Source organism: Halichoeres trimaculatus, unplaced genomic scaffold (assembly GCF_033239565.1).
Source record: "Halichoeres trimaculatus isolate MK-OKI-2021-1 unplaced genomic scaffold, fHalTri1.1 fHalTri1_scaffold_6, whole genome shotgun sequence".
NCBI classification, from domain to species: Eukaryota; Metazoa; Chordata; class Actinopteri; order Labriformes; family Labridae; genus Halichoeres; species Halichoeres trimaculatus.
This window is the reverse complement of record NW_027437184.1, coordinates 33,344,044-33,365,769: the sequence shown is the minus strand read 5'-3', so window position 1 is coordinate 33,365,769 and position 21,726 is coordinate 33,344,044. Positions and strand designations below refer to the sequence as shown.

The following is a 21,726-nucleotide window of genomic DNA, read 5'->3' as shown; positions in this document are numbered from 1 at the left end:
TGGGGAAATTCTTGATATGAATCTGCTGCCATCCACCAGGATGATGAAGATGAGACGTGGCTGGACCTTCCAGCAGGGCAACGATCCAAAGCACACGGCAAAGTTGACTCTCAAATGGTTTCAAAAAAAGAAAATCAATCTGTTAGAATGGCCTAGTCAATCACCTGACTTAAATCCAATTGAAATTTTGTGGAAATGTTCCATTGTGTTATCATACTTAATTCCACATAATCATTATTTATGGACCTGGAAGTTGTGATTTCTTTTCATGTGAGGATTATTTGAGTTAATACCAATGTCTGATAGAAATTTTGCTTGAATTGCATCTTTGGAAGTAAATGTGATGAGAAAAAAGTTGACCCGTTCAATACTTATTTTCCCCACTGTACATATGTACCTATGTGGGGGATTTTGCAGCGCACTCCCCAGAAAGCCTGAGCAGACTGCTTTACTAACCCAGGGAGCACTCTGAGCCTGTTACTCCAACTGTAACTGTGATACCATTTGGCAAGTAATGTTTAAAATCTATGATGAGATCTTTGCTGACTGAGAAATGTTTTCATTTATGAAACTTATCAAGCACTTTTTTCTTCTTCCACTGACAGATTTTTATTCATCAGAGCAACTCGGGCATCATTTATGTCTTTTCATATCAGATGTGGCTCATTTTGTTGTAATATTTATTTTTATGTAATACCTGCTTTGTCCAGAGGGGGTCGACAAAATCAACATAACCCAGGCATCTCTCACAGGAACTTTAAAATGGAGATAAGCATTAAAGTTGACTTTTCTTTTGTTTTTGCCAAAAAGTCAAAAGCTAGCTCAACATAAAAATAAAAAATCATCAATAGACAGCAAAAAGCTAAAAAAAAAAAAAAAAGGAAAAAAAAAAAGAGCAGTTTTTATTTTCAGCTAATTCCATGTACATCACTTCATCCTTTCATTGTCAGTCCCTGTCTTTGCGTCAGAAAGAGGAGTGAAGGAGTGGGCTGTGTGTGAGGGAGCAGAATGATAATGAGCCCTGCAGATATACCTCACATCCCAGCCGTGCCCAGCAGATTCCCCTCCTGTGGGGAAGAAGAGTGCCGTACCACCGGGGCCACATCTCAGAGTCACATATCAGCCACATACATTACTGTGACAGCTTTATTACTCCCCACTCACAGACTCAACACACTCCCCTCCCACTCCATGGCACGCTGTAGGTGTGTAAACCAGCAGAGCAGATGTAGTGCTCTTTAGAAAAATACATAACTACACTTCTCACACGCTGCTCTGACTAATCACCATGGAAACTGAAATGAGGCTGAAAACGATCCGGAGGTGATGTGTCAGTGGAACGTTGAGGACTGACGAGCGGCCGGTCTCTCCTGCATCGATTACCGCTCACTCCAAGTGTTGTCGGAGTGAAGCTGAATCTCAGAGTGTGTCGGCTCTGCAGCAGCACCTGTGGAATCAACAGAAGCGGCCCGCTGTGAGCGCCCCCTGTGCACGCTCTGCACATATGGATGGATGCATGTCATTCAGAAAAGGATAGTCAGGAGGGATGAGCCCACATGCACAGCTTTAAATATTCATCCATGAGACGACACATGAAAAAACATGACTCTCCTGCTGTTCACAGTGACTTAAACATGCTTGTATTCTGTGACCAAACCAAGCCTCTGACACTGAGCGATGCACGCTGTTTGTCTCTGCTGTGTCACAGTGTGTGTTTGCTGTATTCAGAGCCCTGTTGGGCTCAAGTGTTGAGGTGTTTTTGTCATTGAAGTTACACAAAGTGAGGCCCGGTGTGGTGTAGCAGTTAGGTTGTGAGCCCCATGAGGCACCCCTCACCCTCCTGTCCTCTCTGGGTCAAGTCAGAAAAAGCCTGAAATAACCAAAAATCTAAAAGAAAACACAGAAAGAGCCTCAAAAAGAATTATTTTTGCTTTGAGCGATCTTAAATTCAAGATGGAACGATTTCAGACGTGTCCTCTAGATGATGTTTGACAGTGGTGTGAAAAGTAAAAAAGCTTTCCAAACCATCCTGTATCTATGTGAAAAAGTAATTGCCCCTGAAACATAATAACTGGTTGTGCCTCCTTTGGCAGGAAGCTTTGATCACACGTTTGTGATAACTTGTCTCAAGTCTTTCACGTCGTTGTGCAGGAACCTTGGTCCTCTCTTCTTTGCAGAACTGTCTGAATTCAGTCACATTGGAGGATTTTTCATGCATGTGTGGGGGGTGTTCAGTTGGTCTGTGTGTGTGTGTGTGTGTGTGTGCCTGATTGCTCCTGATTTGGAGCAGCTGTGGGGAGCACTATATGTGCTTTGGCTCCAGCTCCTGGTACTGACTCATGAGCTGTGTCCCAGTTCAGGATCTGCAGCCCACGAAGGACCCGACCTTCCTAGAATGCGTGAACCGCAAAGGCTGAACTGAATTGAGAAAGCCTGATTTTTGTCGCTTTTCCTGTTTGTCACTCTCAAGGTCACGCAGCACCACCCTCACCTGTCAGGCTTTCTTTACTTTTCAAACGTGTAAACGAAAACCTTATATTTAATCCCTTACTTCCCGAATTAATTAACGATGTATATATATATATATATATGTATATATATATATATATATATATATATATATATATATATATATATATATATATATATATATATATATATATATATATATATACATACATATATATATATTTATATATATATATATATATATATATATATATATATATATATATATATATATATATATATATGTATGGTTGGCAAATGACTGGAGGAGTTCACCACCAAAAAACACATGAGTAGACAGAAGAGATCGAACATTTTCATATATATATATATATATATATATATATATATATATATATATACATACATAATTATATATTTATATATATATATATATATATATATATATATATATGGTTGGCAAATGACTGGAGGAGTTCACCACCAAAAAACACATGAGTAGACAGAAGAGATCGAACATTTTTAGCGGAGAAATCCAGCGTGTACCCAGAGAGGAATTTAAACACACATCTGTCACTCGATGCTCATGACTGCATTATCAGAGGACACAAGTTTGAGCACAGATCATTTGGAATGACTGGAAAGCCGGTTTGTTTGTTTGACCTATACTGCAGCCAACCACTAGGGGGAGCAGTTTTTGTGGAGACCTCACTTCAAGCCGATCAAGAAGTATATTTTTTTAACGTCTATGACTGTGACAGACCAGGGCATAAACATGTGTCAATAAATCAGAACCCCCCCCTTTATAAACCAGTTAGCATGGTCTCTATTAACTCCAAAACACCGGTTGCTCTGTGATGGTCAAAACATAATAGACGTTGCCTCTGTTGTTGTGTAGTATCGTTTCTAAAAACTGACCACAGAACAACTGAACATTTTTATGCTGATAACAGGTTGAGTTTAGTGTTCACAAAACGCTAACTCATCTGAATGAATCGAGCTAAACACTGCCTTTGCGGACAAGATGCATGTGCATTTTTATGATGGCATAGACTGATAGTCCCTCTGTATTAAGTGCAGAAGAGATCGTACTGGCACCTCTTAATATAAAATTTTTAGACTAGTAGTCAAACTGTCACATTGTGCAGTTGTATGTTGATGAAACCATAAAGGAGAGGAAATAAAAACCACAGATGGATGGTACAGATCAGAGCCTGCAGCATTTATCTAAAATAACACATCTAATGTCCCAGAATGTATTTGAAGAAGCAGGTTTAGTCTGATCCCCAGGAGAAAACCAGATCTGGAACGCTGCATTTATGGAACAAAATGAGCTTTTCTGAGTAAAAGTAAAACCTGGATGTCACAGCAAACCTGCTTCTTGAAACAGACTCGCATCACGTGTTATGTGTAACAGTTAATGTAGCTGTCATCAATGTAACAACTGTGGTGTTTTCATCTTTGTAGATCTGCATCTGGCTCCAGGAAAAAGAGGAGATACAGGTGTGTGTTTGAAAAAAAGAAAAACACCATAAACATAATCTAAAACAGTTTGCATCAAAGCCCTCTGCTGCAGTTTGGGTCATGACGTCATTTCTGCCTATTGATTTTACTGTTTGTTCAAAACACTATGCAAACCATAAGGGTGATTGGTGAGTTCTCTTTTTACTCGCTCTGATGAGTAAAGCTTCATCGTCTGACATGTGACCCGTTTTTCAGGTCGGGAAGCCCAAAGAACAAACACAAAGACAAGAACAAACAGAAGAAGAGGTGAGACACACACACACACACACACACATGGAGAAACATCTTGTTTGCTTGTAGCTCAGTTTTTACATTAGTTATCAGTAAAATGTCAGAGAACAGAGCTCATCCTGTAAGAATTAGAGAAGTTAACTTTCTCATCTGCACACACCCAAACAAACAGCATCTCAGTCTTTAACAATGGGTCCAACTGGGAGGGCTCTCATAAATTTATATTGCTGTTTTGCACCCATTATCTCAGACTCAGACTCCCACAGAATGTTAATGACGCTGGAGCGACACTGTTTCCTCCATACATCTGCACCCGTTGTTGATTAGAATATATATTGAAAGTCTTTGTCAGCGCACGATCTGTTTTACAAATCACCAGACAGCCCGCTGAGCTCACTGTGGCGTGTGTGTCCCCGTCGTGTGTGCGCACATACACACGGCTGCTGTGTGTACTTGTATGCATGTGCCTGGTGTGTATGTGTGTGTGTTCGTCCTGTCTGTCGTCATCCATCAGGTCCCCTGCTGAGACCCCGAGCAGGAGCTCACAGCGCCAAGGAAGCTGCTGCAGTTCCCGAAGCGCCTCGGTGTCCTCCACCCGCAGCACCTCCAAATCCCCCACCAGGTAGTTCCTTCAACACACACACACACACACACACACACACACACACACACACACACACACACATGCAAAAACGCCTTCACTTTTGTCACACACTAATAAAGCTGTACCAGTGACAGTCAGTCTGTGTGTCCTCAGGGGAAACATTAGGACACGAATTATGCTCCTGAACATCTTCACCTCTCTGTAATGTCTCACTCTGCACTGACATTCAAAGTGACAGCAGAAGTAGTCAGTGGTTTTCACACTGTTTAACTGTAAAATTTCATAAGATTAAAGCAAGAATGAAGCATCCAGAACATTTAAAGACAGACCTAACATTCAGTACTAAGAGACAACCTTCCAAACCCAGCAGCCAAGCACTGAGAGCTGTCCACGTTTCATGAGTGCTGAATATCTGCCACCTAAAAAATGAAAAAAATAAATTAATAAATAAATAAAAAATAAGAATAATAACTAATTTTAACAAGGATTTGAACATTTTTTCTCCTGGTGTTAGCTGCTCAGGGTTGGTCGATCAATACTGTTTTTTCCAGTGGTCAATGCTCATAATAAGGGAGCAGGTCAGCAGATATAGAATACTTACATCTTATTGATGTTATTGATAAGAAAAACAACAACATAACAATGACATCAGTTTTTTTCATGCACTTCACAACCCAGTGAACATGGTTAGACATTCTTATGCATATGGCACGCTGATTGTTAAGTTAAATTCCCTGCAAAAAAACAGCAGCACTTCTCCACATTTAGCTCTAAATCATCACTTTTTCTGCAGATTAAGATAAATAACTGTAAAACATTTTTGTCAAATATGTATAAATTTTGAATATTATATCTTAATAATAAATGTTTTATCTAAATGTCGAATAATATTTATAAATGTTATGAATGAATGTCCTGATTCTCAATATTTAGCTACGTTTCTTAAAATTCAGTTTCATTCTAAATATTTAGCTAAGACTAAAAATTTATCAAAGATTTCTAAATCTTTGTTAAATATGTAATATTTTGTCATGATTTATAAATCTTTTGCAAAGATGTCAAGATATTTATTAAGATTCCTAAATCTTGGGCAAAGATTTCTAAACATGAAGTGAAGATTTCTAAATCTTTAAGTACGATTTCTAAATATTTAGCAAACCAGCAAATTCACACTGCCCTCCATCGGAAGTACCAGAATAAAAGTTTTAAGGGAGCGATCCAGCCAAGCGGATTTTTGAGAAAGTCAAATTCTGTAGGCTAAATCAGACATTATTAAAGAAACGTACCAAGTTCTGTGATGGCACTGTTGTAGATCCTGTGGCCGACACTGAAGAATTAAAGCTGGACATTCTCAAAATTGCTTCCTCAAACTTTTATTTTGTTACAATCTGCTGGGCAGGAGTGTGAATTTGCATATAAGCTAAACATTTAAAAATCTTAGTTAAATCTTTAAATATTGAACCTCAAGATTTAGAAATCTTGACTCAATGTTTGGAAATCTTTGCTCAGATTTATAAAGGTCGGCTTAAGATTTAAATATCTTGACTAAATATTGAGAAATTTTTGCAAAATATTTATATATCTTTGATAAATATTTAATCTTAGCTGAATATTTAGAATGAAAATTAAATGTTAATTAAATGTAGCTCAACATTTAGAACCAGTACATTCATTTATAACATGTATAAATAACATTCAACATTCAGAAAAAAACATTATATTATATATTTATATATATTTATTATACAAAAAAACGGTTGCTAGGCGCTACCCGGGTAGCTGCCTGTTGCAGCAGCTCTCTCGTCTTTGTCCGTTTCTTGTGGTTTTTTCGTCTCTTTTTCGTCGTCTTTGTGTCTGGGGTGGATCATCACTTTGTGTGGTTCGTTGTCGGTCACGGACACCAAACTTTTTGTGGCTTCGGCGGTATTTTTTACTACTTTTCTCCTGTGTTTGTCTGGAGATCCTACATGTAACCATGGCTGCATTGTTTACATGCAAAATTAGCTGTTAGCAGCCTGTAGCATGTCAATGCTAACTAGTGTAGGGCTTGCTGATTTCCCTCGAGCTGAGGAGAAGGAGGTGAGGACGACGTGCTGGTTCTCAGATGTGAGCTGGGAGGTGACGACGTGGACCTGTCCTTCTATCCATCGTTGTTGGGAACGTGGGATCTCGCTCTGGGGGATGGACGAGCTAGCTGTGCTAATCCAGCGGCATCGTGCTGTTCACGGACGTGGCTGACGGAGCTGACATCGGACGCCGCGACACATCGGAGGAGCTTCGCCTGCTGTGAGCAGACAGGATCCAGGAGACAGAGACTGAACAGACTGCTGGGGAGGCTCAGTCCTGGACCCTGTGGAGGTGGAGACTGGCTGGGCTGGAGAGTGGTGGACGAGTGGTGGATGGGATGTCGTCATCTAATTTCTTGTGGACATTTTTGCACTTTCTATACTCTTTCTTACTTTTGTTTTCTTAAATGCTGCAGTGACTCCTGAATTTCCCCTCGGGGATAAATAAAGTATTTTCTATTCTATTCTATTCTATTCTATTCTATATTTATATTTAGTATTTGACAAATGTATTGCACAAATTTTTCTCTAAGTTTGCAGAAAAAGTGATGTCTCAGAGCTAAATGTGAAGAAATATTGTTATTTGCAGTGAGTGTAACTAAAGTAGGTGCCCCATGTGTACAGACACAAGGTTTGGATGCATTTCAATTAATCCATGACAAGGAAAAAGATTCTAAGTTTTGCAAACGCTGTCCTCATCAGGTTTTGTGAAGAAAAAAAACATGAAAATGGGGGACTCGGGTGTAGAAAACTTAAAAACTTAATTTTTCTTAAACAAAAATCCAAAATAAAACTCTATGGATTAAAAAATCCAAGAATTCAAAAGAAACAAAAACTCAAAAAAAAACAAACAAATAAGGAATTCACGCAATAACAAGCAGAGCATGACTTGGGAACTAGACGAGACCAGAAGATGAGACCAACTGAAAATGAACCAAAGAAACACAAAGTGACTAAACAAACTGGGTGACACGGGCAGGAAATAAAACTCAACTAGACACACGGGGAGCAAGAGCTACAAAATAAAACAGGAAAACACATAAAACAAGAATCACAAAGATTAAGACATGAAGGATACGGAAAACACAAAAACACAAAAGAAAAATCACAGAGAAAAACTAAGAACACACAAAAAAGCCAACACACAACAATCCTGTAACTTTTTTCAATTTTAACGCCATCATTCAGAAAAGACAATATCAGAAAATGTTGAACAGAATGCAAAATTTAAAAAGTAAAATGGTCCCAACTCAACAACAGCTTTCCAACCTGACTGCCTGCAGTGGCTGCAGACCTTTTCCCTGCTGTTGTTTTTCTGTCTCCTTTTAAAATTTCACTAACTGGACTTAAATAACTAACAGATTCATCAGTTCTTAAAATGTAAGTATGATTAGTTCCTCTTTCACTGTTTCTTGATTTCAATTAAATGATGACATGAATGAGTGACGCAGTGGTACAAAGGTTGAACAGGGACAGTGTTCACTGTCAGTGTTTTTGTGTTAGAAAAATCTTTTTTTTCTGTTTGAAGCCAACGCAGTTCAGCCTTTCAGCTCCCACAGTCCTGAACCTAAAAGCACTTTTAGTGAGTGAACTTATGCTGCTGTCATTTAACAATCATTCTGTTTTGTTTTTTTTAACCCTGCCATTCTGCTCATGGCACTTTTCCTTGACCAATCAGAATAATTAAAGGGATAGTTCAGTTTTTTTGAAGTCGGGTTGTATGAGCTCTATGTGACCACTAAGGACATCAGATACAGTAGAAAGTTGTCTCCTCTCCCTCAGTAAGACACAAACTGTAATCACTGGTGACGAGGAAATAGACGCTAACAGGGAAATAGCGTACCAAATTCAAAGGCTATTTTCTCTGCCTACAAGAACTAGAATCAAAAAGTAATACCACAGTTTAAGAGTACGATACATAAAATATTTTTTAAGTGCATTAAGTCTTCGGAAATATAAACATTTATCTGGACCTAACTAACTGGTCATGTGTCCTTTCGCGCAGCGCTAGTGCGCTCCGTCCCCCCTCCTCCTTTCAACTGTAGGGAATGTCAACAAGCTATGCTTTGAGCGCTGGTTTTAGCCTCATGTAAGTTTGATCAAGTATCGTAATTCTTTTGTTTGTACTCTAAGGATTGTGAGGCAGCGAAGGAAATTCAAAATGAGTGACTATGACAGCGACGATGAAGTTCCATTCACTTTGGAACCAAAAGGATACCTGTATGAACCGGAGTACACAGAAGAGGAGCTGCTACAGATGGCGACTGAAAGGAATACAGAGGAAACATCCACGGACACTGGACATCAAGATGCTGAGTGTTACTGCTGCCACGACTGTTGTTGTTGTTGTTGCTGTTACAGGACACTCCAGAATTGAGAAGAGCAGGGAAATCTGTGTGATGAGTTATACAGACGGCTTGAGAGCCAGCAGTGTCCTCAGACAAATCCTGAAGAGTGTCTGTAACCAAGTTCCACTCGTGACAGCAGTAACACTCAGCATCCGTGGGCATTGAGTCACAGCTCAGTCATTTACACCACTGAGTATTTCTGACTCTGTCTTGATGTCCAGTGTCCATGGATGTTTCCTCTGTATTCCTTTCAGTCTCCATCTGTAGCAGCTCCTTTTCTGTGTAGCTGCTCCGGTTCATACAGGTATCCTTTTGGTTCCAAAGTGAATGAAACTTCATCGTCACTGTCATGGTCACTCATTTTGAATTTCCTACGCTGTCTCACGACCCTTAGAGTACAAACAAAAGAATTACGATACTTGATCAAACTTACGCGAGGCTACAACCAGCGCCCGAAGCATAGCTTGTTTACATTCCCTACAGCTGAAAGGAGGAGGAGGGACAGCACTAGCGCTGCGCGTAAGGACACATGACCAGCTAGTTAGGTCCAGATAAATGTTTATATTTCCGAAGACTTTTTGATTTTAGTTCTTGTAGGCAGAGAAAATAGCCTTTGAATTTGGTACCGTCTGTCCCTGTTAGCGCCTATTTCCTCGTCACCAGTGATTACAGTTTGTGTCTTACTGAGGGAGAGGAGACAACTTTCTACTGTATCTAATGTCCTTAGTGGTCACATAGAGCTCATACAACCCCACTTCAAAAAATCTGGACTATCCCTTTAAGAGGCGGGTTTCTGATATCTTTTTCTGGGAAACACTGATGGATGAAAAACTAACCAGACATATTTTTTTAGGATCTAAAGTTCAGGATTTTAGCTTAGGATCCCCTCTCAACTGTTTTTTTTACAGTTTTCATGTTATCTCCCCTTGAACTTTAAGTTAAATTAATCTCATAGAGGTGTTGAGCGTAGAAATAACAGTCAGTGTGGAGGTTAGAGTGCAGCAGAGAGTGTTTGTGATCCAGCCTCAGTAAGAGCTGGAGAAACAGGGCCTGTAATTTAGAGATGTCAGACCAAAAGACCAAAAAAAAAAAACTTTAGCAAAAACTAAATGCAGACACAACAAAAACATCTCAAAGATGGTAAGATTGATGTAGGAGATTTAAAGATGATTTCTGAAAATCAAGATGCACAGAAACGCTTGCTGCTCTTTGTTGACCTCATCAAAGCAAAACAGGAGGAGCAGAAACAAACAGAGTGACTCTCATTAGCTCTCTGTACATGAACAGTCTCAGACACGTGAGATGAAATCCTGACTGCTGATAGAGAGCTCAGTCATTTCAGTCAAAGGAGTAAAGACAGAGTATAATTTTTTTGTAGCACCGCAGTATTTGAGTATTTGATTGACAGTTTATTAACATTCATATTGTTCCCCAGGTGGAGCCAGGTTCATGTCCATGCTTCATGCTGTCCTCTCATGTCTCTGCTCCCACAGACTGAACTCCAAGCACAAGACCGACGGACAGAAAGCATCGGGCGCCTCACTGTCCCCAGGCTCCAAAGCTCCCGCCGCCTGGCACAACGGGGACCACAGCCAGCGGAGCCGCAACGGAAAGACGGGCAGACTCAACCACAGCGAGGGCGAGAAGGGGCACGATGTATGTAGTCTCCTCTATTTCACCCCCACACCCCACCCTCCCCACACCCACTCCAACGGTATCTGACACAGTCTCTACTCAGAGTTTGATCCTGGTTGACATGATGTCTCATCTTCTTTGAATAATTTACCTCTCTTCATCAGTTACTCCTAGCTTGTAGGATGATTATCTCTGATGTTTTAAAAAAAGCTCCTGTGTGTAAAAGCTGCCGCTCCTACTGCTTTGTTTCCGGCTCTCTTTGACTCCTCTGCCATCTTGATTTTTTTTGTTTGTTCTCGTTGTTTGCCAGTAACAGAGGAAGGGAGCAAAGAGATGAAAGGTTCTAGTGTTTCATTTCAACAAACATCCTCTGAGTTGCAGCTCAGCATTAGCATACCACACCTCAGATGGAAATATGATGCACACGATGTTTCCAAATGAACGGGCGAAGAGATGTGTTTCCTCTCCGAGCAGGTGCCTGCTTAGGCAAACGCAAACAAAACCAAATGAGCCAGGGACAGGGATGGCTGCTTTAAATAAAAACCCTCTCTTTAAAGTTTCCACGGTGAACGCCCGAGAAAACGCTTCCGTCAGGAATGAGAACTTCTACGTTCTTCTGAGTCGTAATTAGACGATGCTGCAAGAGTTATGATGAGACGTGTGATGGTGCTTCAAAGTGATAGCAATCTGTGATTCCCTCTTGAACTGACAAATCCAATTAATTAATGGAAAGTCTGGATATGAGCATTAGAAGATGTTAGAAGACATGGCTGTGGAGAACGTGCAGCTCTCCTTCTTTTACGGACTGTGTGGAAGATTTAAAATGATTAAAAAAAAATCAAAAACAGTGAATAGAAATGTTTTAAGAGATGGACTTCTTGTGAATTCATTCATGTGAGTTAAGATCAGACTAACAGAGGTCAGAGCATTTCCAACATTTCTGTCACTTGACACATTAAGTGTGAAACAAAAAACAGGCTCTGTTTACATCCCTTTGTCACTGAGACAGAAACAAGTGAATACAGAAAGATAGAAAGCTGTAGGATCAGGACGTTGGGAGAAAAGTTGAATATGAATAAATGAAAAAATCTTCAAAGAAAAAATCCACATCAAGATCTAAAACATTCATTGTGTGTGTGCTAAACCTGTGCAAATGACTCAAAAAGACGTTGAATTCATAAAGCAAGTGCAAAGTGTGAGCCAGCAGCACTCAGCAGCCAGCATTGTTAACCTGTTCAGTAAACTGGAACAAGTACAAATAAACTTAAAGATGACCTGAAAGTTATTCACCTAAACATACGAACGTACGGGCCACCACTCCATAACAATTCAACTTTATCCCTTTGAATATAGCCAAATTGCAATCACCAGGGCAGGTGGACAGCACAGGACGCCGGGGCCGACACTCAAAAAAACCCCCAAAGATCTTTCTGATCCTGATCCCTCTGCTTGTACTTTATAAATGAAAGAGAAGGGTAAAAATACCCAAGAACGAAAATTCAACTCAGTGCTAAATTTCGATAACTTATATTTGCCAAAAATTCAACTGAAAACACGCCCAACCTGGGTGGACAAACCTGTAGCATGTAACTCAAAATAAAATTAAAAACTACTCAGTCCAGTAAAGAAAAGAAATAGTCCATAGTACCATGTGTCTTTTTCCCAAGTCAATTGAGCCCTCTCTCAGTTCCAGCCCTAAAATCCAAACGAAACCAAAATAATCCAAATGGGAACAAAGGACAAACCAGCGGTGCCCGCCGACCAGCCTCTTACTCAACAGGAAAAATAAAAAAGGATAATTCCCTCCGGGAGATTCACCTCCTCTCCATAGCTTCCTCCAAAGCGCGACCCGACGAACAAACGAAGCAGCGAGGAAATAATAGAAGAAAGGAGAAATAATCCAAAGATATTCCTGCTGTCGGGGTAAACTCCACCACGCTCCTCTCAGGTGCCTTAGACCGCCAGGCCCTCCTGACCTTTTTTTCCCCACCCCTTTTCTCCCTTCTCAGCGGAAGTGGACTTAAAATAATAAAACACATACAGCAAAACACCACAAGAATAACCCAGCCCCAACATTACAGACTCCATAAACAAAAACAACAACAACAAACATAAACAACCCAGTAATCCCATGTGCCTCGCTATGTAAAAGAATCAAGTGCCACCCCACCACAAAACAGAACAGCAAATAAAAAACAATCTCTTCTGCTCGGGTGAGGTCTACACTGACTTTATTTTGACCTGGGCTTTACAAAGTCTTTTAATGTTACTTGAACATCACTATTAGAGAAACAATCAGGTGCAAGTTTGGTCTGGGATTCAGAACCTGGACCCATGACACAGGCTGAAGGTAAATTTTTATGGAGCATGCTCACCTGGGACTTGAACCCAGGACCTCTTGCACCCAAGTAAGAACAATATCTGTAGACCACAGGTGTCAAACTCGTGCCATGGAGGGCTGAGAGGCTGCAGGTTTTCGTTCCAACCAAGAACTCCACCAGCTGATTTCACTGATTACCTCACTTTCAAGCAGAGAGCAGGGACTAATCAGTGAAATCATCTGGTGGAGTTTTTGGTTGGAAAGAAAACCTGCAGCCTCTTTGTCCTCCACGGCACGAGTTTGACAACCCATGCTGTAGACCAACGATCCACAAGTTTTGCTTCCAGTGATAAAAACAATAGATACAACAGGTGAATTGACTGATAACCATTTAAAACAAGCATTATAGCATTCGCTCAGTTGTTACGTTGGCTCCTCAACCCACGACCAGAGTGAACAAACTGAAGTGAAGTCAAGTTCTTAGTACAAGTCAAAACCTGTTTAATGAATCCTGTGTTTTGAAGACCCTTTAACTGAGAAGGTGTCAGAGCATGTGTAACCATCACAACGTCTTATTCCCTCAGACATGGTTTCCCAAAATGTCTCAGGGATGAGGAAAGTGTGCAGGTAACAGGGGATGAAGCTAAACCTGAGCGCTTAAACCAGTGTTTCTCAATTCCGGTCCTGGGGCCCCCCTGCCCTGCATGTTTTAGATGTTACCCGAATCCAGCACACCTGATTCAAATGATCAGCTCGTCATCAAGCTCTGCTCGAGCCTGATAACGAGCCATTCATTTGAATCAGGTGTGCTGGAGTAGGGTAACATCTAAAACATGCAGGGCAGGGGGTCTCCAGGACCAGGATTGAGGAACACTGGGTTAAACGCACCATAGATAGATAGATAGATAGATAGATAGATAGATAGAAAGATAGATAGATGGATAGATAGATAGATGGATAGATGGATAGATAGATAGATAGATAGATAGATAGATAGATAGATAGATAGATAGATAGATAGATAGATAGATAGATAGATAGATAGATAGATAGATGGATAGATAGATGGATAGATAGATAGATAGATAGATAGATAGATAGATAGATAGATAGATAGATAGATAGATAGATAGATAGACAGACAGATAGATAGATAGATAGATGGAACTTTATGTGTCATTGCAACAAGTACGTCGAAATTGCAGTTACATCCCTTCCAAGACATATAAGAACACAAACTTAGACAAGGGAAGACCGGACTGGTATAAACCTAGGAGCCAGCTGCCAAGCGCTCCTTAGACTAGATAAGAAATAACAACATTGGGAGAGGGGAGGGAAAAAATGTCAATTCCAGACTATTCCCCAGAGGGAGCGTAGTTTGAGATCAAGAAAACCAAGAAATCAAGAAAATGATACAGGCTCCAGGCTCTAGGGAACAGGCTTGTCCAGGACTTGAACCCGGGACCTCTCACACCCAAAGCAAGAACCATACCTTCAGACCAAAGAGCTACAACTTTTGGTCCCAATAATATAAAAGGAAAAGAAGGAGAATTCCCTTATTTCCATTAAAAGAAAAGCACGATGGTCAGAGGCAGTGGTCAAGCTGGTGTTTCGTACCCAAAGGCTTTGCCATCTCAACTGGAACATAAAAACATATCAGTGTCTATAACAACTATTGAGTTCAGGGTTTGTTGCTCATATGGGAAACACATTTTGGCTATTGACTAACCATTGTGCCATCACTCAGATGAAGCACCAATCAATGTGTGGGCTCGTCTGGGATTTGAACCCGTGACCTCTCGCACCCTAAGCGAGAATCATACCCCTAGACCAACGAGCCACAATGGTTGAATCTCAACAGGGAAATTTAAAGACAATTCTCTAATTTTCATTGTTAAAGTACCCCAACATACTGGTTCAAGCTCCTGTTTGAAAAACAAAAGCTTTGCCTGCTCAGCTGGAACATAAAAACAAGGCAACGTCTCGAGCAACTGTTGAGTTTACAGCCAATGAGGCAATGCAGTATTTCAGGCTGCTAGGGGGAACACACTTTGCACTTAACCAGTTACTGCACCATCAGACACTCGTAGCTGTCATTCAGCTCTTTAGGTATTTGAACACAGGACCTCTTGTGCCCTAAGCAAGAATTAAACCCCTGGACCAAGGAGCAACAGGTTTCTAAAACGAACGCTAAACTTCCTTTACAAAGTAAGCAGTTGAACAACTAAAATTGATTATATGTATTATATCATATGTTTCTTTTTTAATAAAGCTCATTGTGTGAGTGGATAGAATTTATCGTGTCAGAATGAGAGCGCACAGTGCATCTCTGTGCAGCACAGAACAGAGATGCTAACAGCTCATCTCAATCACAACGAGTAGCAAACACGAGCTGCAGAGCTCTGTGGGCTGGAGTATGGAGGGAGCAGTTTGCTTTGTGAATTAAACCCTGAGACACAGCAGACAAAATAAAAAACAAGAAGACCATGAGCTTATCTCAGATAATTCTATAAAATTAGCTGTAGTGGTGCTGTGACGTATTTTTCCATTTAAACAGGATTCAGATTAAGCTCATGACACAGCAGGTGAAGTGTTGCTCTGCTTCTTTGTCAGTTTTATGTTTATACATTTTAAATCGCCCACACAGCGTCCTAAATCTACGCCTTGCTGCAGTTAATTCTTTATTATAACGAGGTTGGACACTTGAAGTAATAAAAGCATCACAAACAATAAACAGCTCCTCAGACTGACTCCATGTATCAGCGTCTGTCGGCCTGTTCGGTATGTAAGAGCTCCTGCTGTGATTTCACTCCTCTGTTAGTCTCTGATTACCCAACACACACACACACTCACACACAGCCTCTGATGACTTTTAAATCACTTTCTGCTGTTAAGGAAGCAACCCTGCTCCTCAGCGCTATAAAGCGATCATTAGAGCGGAGAGCTGGAATAAAATACAGCAGCAGACTCAGACCAAAGGGATCTCGTCTTGAATAATCTGATAAAACCACGTCTGAAACACCTAAACTCTTCTATTTTCTGCCCCAGCTTGCATGTGTCGACAAGGTCTCATCTGATCTCCCTGTCTCTTTCTCTCTTTCTGCTTCTTTCATCCATCAGTTTCTTTTTCTTTTCTTTATCAGTTGAATTGGTACTGACCCATGAATAAATGCACAAATCTCTCTGTCTCGTTTACATAAAAAGCGACAAATGCTTTGGAACTGGACCACATAGGTTAACGGGTATGTGTCAGAGTTTCTTCTTGTCCATACAGTTGTCTTTTATTCTCAAGCACACGCTCTGCTCAGTGATAGATCCTCCTCTCCTCCAGGCGTCCACCACACGAGTGACACACACACACACACACACTCTTCTCTGTTGCTTTACACAGGTGTTGATACGCATGTTGCCCCTAGGTGGCAGTGTCTCTTCTGCTGCTGAGGTTTTAGTCTGTGCTCAGGCCAGTGGAGAGGAGGGATCTGTTTGTTCTTTATGTGGACATTGAGAGAAAGAGGAGCATTTTAACAGCTCTGTTTTTTAACGCAGCATCTTTGAAGCGTAAGGTGATGTTTCCTCTTTCTCCAACAACAGCTCAAATATTTGTTTCATGTTAATCCTCAAACTGAAACCCAGACACAGGAGGGAGGTGTTCATGTGTGACAGACCTGGATCCTTCTGACATGTGATTTTACTGCAGCAGTTTTGTGGTTCTTGAAAAGCAGCTCAGGGTTGTTTTTTTTGTTGTTTTTTTTGAATCATCTCAGTGTGTGTTTCTGCAGTCGTCCTCTTTGGATCCGTCTCATTCACTGTGAGGGGAACGGCCTGGATTCTTCCAGTTGAAAAGCTCAGAGAAACAGCCGTGCTGCTTTCAGTCAGAGCTGGAGGAGTTAAGATGATGAAAATGGGCTGAACTCAAAACTCACTCATTTCCTCAAATCATTCTCTCTTGAAAAACTCAAACACAGTCTGAGGAAAGAATAAAACCACAAATCACCAGGATTACTCACCAAACCAGCCCCTACACCCTCTTCTTAAAACACTTCCAATCCGTTTGTCAAGTGCTGTTTTATTTCTTGTCTTATTAAACTTAGTATGAGTCAAATTCATCTGGAAAGTATCGATTTTTCAGATAAATGTGGCTTATATTAAGTCCAATGAGACAGTTTTTACGTAAATAAGATATGAACATGTACTTCGTGTCGAAGTCTCCTGCTGACTTGCTGACCAGGTGTAACCCCATTTAAGAAGTTTCACTCCAAAAATTCATGAATTTCTTTGTTTTAACCACAACAAAACCTGCTATAAATCTGATTAAATGAATAGATAAAAAAGAAAATAAGAAAATATAATAATTAAAATAAATAGTTATCAATATAGAAAAATAAATAATTAAAGATAATAAGGTTAACAAATAGATAAATAAGTAAATAGACATCATTATAAATAAACAACAAGTTGAAAAATAAATACATAAACAAACTAATAGATAAATAAGTAAATATCAATATAAATAGATAACTAATGAAAAAAAGAGAAATAAATAAATATCAATATAGATACAATTCTAATCCAAAAATAGATAGATTTATTAATAAAAAAGAAATAAATTAATATCAATACCAATTAAAAACTAATTAAAATAAATAGATTAATAAATAGATAAATATATAAATATCAATATAGATACAATACTAATCCAAAAATAAATAGATAAATAAATAAATAAGTAAATTTACTTCTGCAGATATAAGAATGTAAAGTTTATGATGTATTTGGGATTTTGTTCACCTCTTTCTGTTCTTGAAAACTGGATAAAAAAGTTTAATGATGTGTTTTATATTTTTGCATTCCAACACAAATATTTTAATATGATCATCAGACTGACAATCATGAGATGTCAAGTTAGGTTGGGTTATGTTACTTTATTTGTACTTTTAGATATATTTGTTTTGCAGAAAAATGATAACATTCAAGTGTGAAACAATATCAACATGAACCCATATAAAACAACATAAAACACAATAAATGTATCAAAGTTTGACCAACCATGATTGAAATGAGAGAGAAAACCTTAGAAAAGAAACACATAAGCAGAGAGATAAATAGTCTTTTTTCTTTTTTTCTTTCTTTTTTTTTTGTTAGTTATGGTACATATGATCACAGTGACATTAAAATCTGTGTTTGCAGGAGTGTGTGTGTAGTTGGTTTTAAGCTTAGAGCTGTGTCTGACCCCTCCAGTTTCATGAGGGGTGCCTCATCAGCTAAAAACATGCACAAAGGCATGGACCAGTTTAAAAGAGGACCCACTTTATCTTGCTGGTGCGCAGATTGCTTTGGAAAATAAGAGTTTTTAAGATACTCTGGTTTTTAGTGAAACAAATAAAGTGTACAAAATGATTCCGGGTCAGTTCAAAAAACATATTAAAGATTTTTTAAATTTAATCCCTGACAACTTCAGCTCACAGTCATTGACTTTTGACTTGCAATTTTGTTGTACTTGTTGCAATGACAAATAAAGTTTGAAGTCTATTCTGTTCTATTGTAGGTCTGTCTTTAGGCCAAAGTTTAAGCTTTTTCACACTGTTCTTTTGTTAAACTACGGAGTCTGTAGGAATATTTGATAATAAAACATACCTCTGCTCAGTGCCAGTGAAAAAAAATCTCTTCTAAAATAAAAACTTGCAAAAGCAAAACTATAAAGCTAGATTTGGTGATAACTTTCACAACTAGCTTTGCTTGGTGGTTTAATATGCTCCCGTGTGGACAAACTGACCCTAATTTGTTTAGTTGACGACATCCTTTCCCTCCAAACTCTGACTGAGTCCATTATGACTCTTTTATTCAGCAGAATAAGTCAAAGAAAGAGCCTCACTTTATACTTTTCCCTGAGTAATGAGATTTTTCCTCCATGGGATGAACTGTTTTTATCATAGTGGTGTCTAGCTGCTCCTAAACTACATGAAGTGTGGATACAACAACAACTCTTTCTGCTCTTCCTCTCATTTGTTGGAGTGAAATTTGAATAATTTAGGAATAAGTTAAAAACTCAGTCTGTGTTTTGTTATTTTGAGAGAGACGGCAGACAAAGATCAGCACTCAGGACCTTTGTTGAGTGAACAGATGAGCTTTTTAACGTGAAGCTTGTCCTCCTGCTCAGTGTGTGAGACGGTCCCAAACACGGCCAGCCTTCCTCTTCCTCATTATTAATGGATGCTCCCAAACACAGCTACACGGACTCTTGGAAATAACTAGGACAACTCTCACGTTTACAAACACGACTGCTGTTCTAAAGGGACCTGAGCCGTTTAGTTGTGTGTTGAGTTTAAAGAGCAGGTTTGCTCCCTCTGTACCTGTTACTGACGTGGAGGACGTACAGAGTAGAGCCAGGCTGAAAGTGTGACTGGGGTCCCTTTAAATGTGATAACTCTTTAGTTTTACATCTTAGCGGTGACTCTCTCTTCCTCCCCCGTCCTCCTCCTCCTCCTCCTCTCCTACCTGATCATCTGTGTCCTGTGTGACTCACTCTTGTTGTCCTGGCATTTTACTTCCCACTTATCTTCCACATCTGCCAGCTCTGCATGCCCCCTCCTCCTCCTCCTCCTACTCCTCTTCATCCTCCTCCTCGTAGCTCCTCTACTCTCCATGGATGTCCACTAATTTGACGATTAACTCTATCCACCTCCTCCCCTCTCCCATCCTCTGTTTTGATACAAATATGGCTGCATTTGTACAAGCGAAAAAGACAAAGCGAATCATGTAGTCAGTAGCTTCATCCTTTCTTTCTTCTTTGAGTTTGACTCCATCTGGATTTTCTTTTTTTCTTTCCCCCCTCTCTGCTTTATTTTGACTTTTTGGTTTGTTTATTTCTCCTTATAGTCTCTGGACACAAATATGTAGCGCTGTTACTAAAAGAGGTCATTGTCTTTTTCCCATTTCGCTGCGGAGAACATTCCTTTCTCCTTTTTTTCTTTCTTTTTTCTTTCCTTTGTTTTGTTGATATTGCATACGTGTCACTGATTGAAATGGAAGGTAGGTAATGCTTTGCCTACGCACGTGATCTTTATGCAGATGAGAATGTGACAAGCACCCTAGCCTGAGTGACGTCAATGTTTCTCTCTTCTTCTCTTTCTTTCTCTCCTTCTCTTTCTGTTGTTTAAACAATGGTCTAAATTAATTTAACCTCATCAGTTTTGATTTGACTCTTAAAAGATTGGGTTAAGTAGAGCTCTGGTTTTTCTCTTTCCTTCTTAACTTCATTCTGAAGTCCAGTTTCCCGCTCTATCTTCCAGGTCCATTCCTCTTTTCTTCTTCTTCTTCTTTTGTTTTCTTTCTGTTTTTGGTAGAATGCATTCCTGTTTGTCCAGCATCTCTCTGTTTGTCGGTGAATTAGTACATTCGTCTTATGATTTTCACCATATTGATTTCCACGACTGTTTCTAACAACTGTCATGAGCACCGGTGGCTGTGTGTTTTCTCAGTCGTCCTCTCTGCAGTGGAGAGCAGCTCTTCTCTCTTTCTCCTCCTCCTTCTCCTTCTTTCTCTCTGGGAGGGCCCGTCGGTGCTTCCGTTCTGTGTTGAATCAGGAAGCAGCTCAATCAGGACGTTTTAATGCATGCAGAAGAGCCAGCTGTATTTGGTTTTATTTTCAACATATTTTGGGAGATGTCCCCTCTCTCAATGCTTACAGTGAGCTGTGGATAAAGGTGAAACCAGAGTACAAAGAGTTTTTGTCCCACACTCCCTGTGAGTCTCTGATCAACCTACAGTGTTTGCTGAATCCTTTGAAAACAGGTTTGGACTCACCCGGTCCAGTGGTGTTCTTCGTATCACTAACAAATCCCCCATAAAGACCAAAACCAACAATGTGTCAGTCTGTAAACCACTGCTGTGTCCATGGCAACTGACGGTCTATGAATTAAACCACCTGTTACCCTGCCAAAATAGAAATCTATTCTTTATTTATTCTCTTTTTTCAGTAAAATTGTCGTTAGACTTAATATGAGCTACACTCACCAGAAAAGTCCAGAAAAATGTTTATTTCAAGATATTAAAGAAGGGATGCACCGATCTGATCCAGGTGTTTGGTATCAGGGACAAAGGGCCAATTCATAAAGCAAATCTGTTGAACTCAGTTCTACACTCTTCTGTGTTTACAACCATGTCCTTTAACATCATCATCATCAACCCCAGTAGATGTGTACAGTTTTGCAGATGACAACAGTGTCTCTGCAGTTTGGAGGATTTCACTTCTTTCACCAACAACTCAGACAGAAGTTAAATCCTGTTAGTGTTGGGGATTTACTCACCGCACCTATCTTTAATCCCATAAAATAATACAGTCATTTTACTGGTATTTTTTTTTATTTCTCTTTGTTTACAAAGTTAGAAAAGCTTTGTATAGGTATCTGTCAACACCTAAGCCGAGGTATCAGAATTGGTACTGGGACTTAAAAAATGGATCCATGCATATCTGATTCAAAACCAGAAATGACACCTGAACGTCAGAGACTGTACAATAAATGGACTTCA

The 21,726-nt window shown here is 39.7% G+C and overlaps 1 protein-coding gene across 2 annotated transcripts in view; it reads left to right on the top strand.

Moving 5' to 3' along the window:
• The window catches only part of srrm3 (serine/arginine repetitive matrix 3), a 187,322-nt gene that overhangs the window by 146,814 nt on the left and 18,782 nt on the right, over positions 1-21,726 (top strand). For both annotated transcript variants that reach the window (XM_074671725.1, XM_074671726.1), the window contains exons 7-10: positions 3,937-3,972; positions 4,189-4,239; positions 4,739-4,846; positions 10,736-10,898. In XM_074671725.1, coding sequence (XP_074527826.1) covers positions 3,937-3,972; positions 4,189-4,239; positions 4,739-4,846; positions 10,736-10,898 — 358 coding nt within the window. The remainder of the gene's footprint in view (positions 1-3,936; positions 3,973-4,188; positions 4,240-4,738; positions 4,847-10,735; positions 10,899-21,726) is intronic.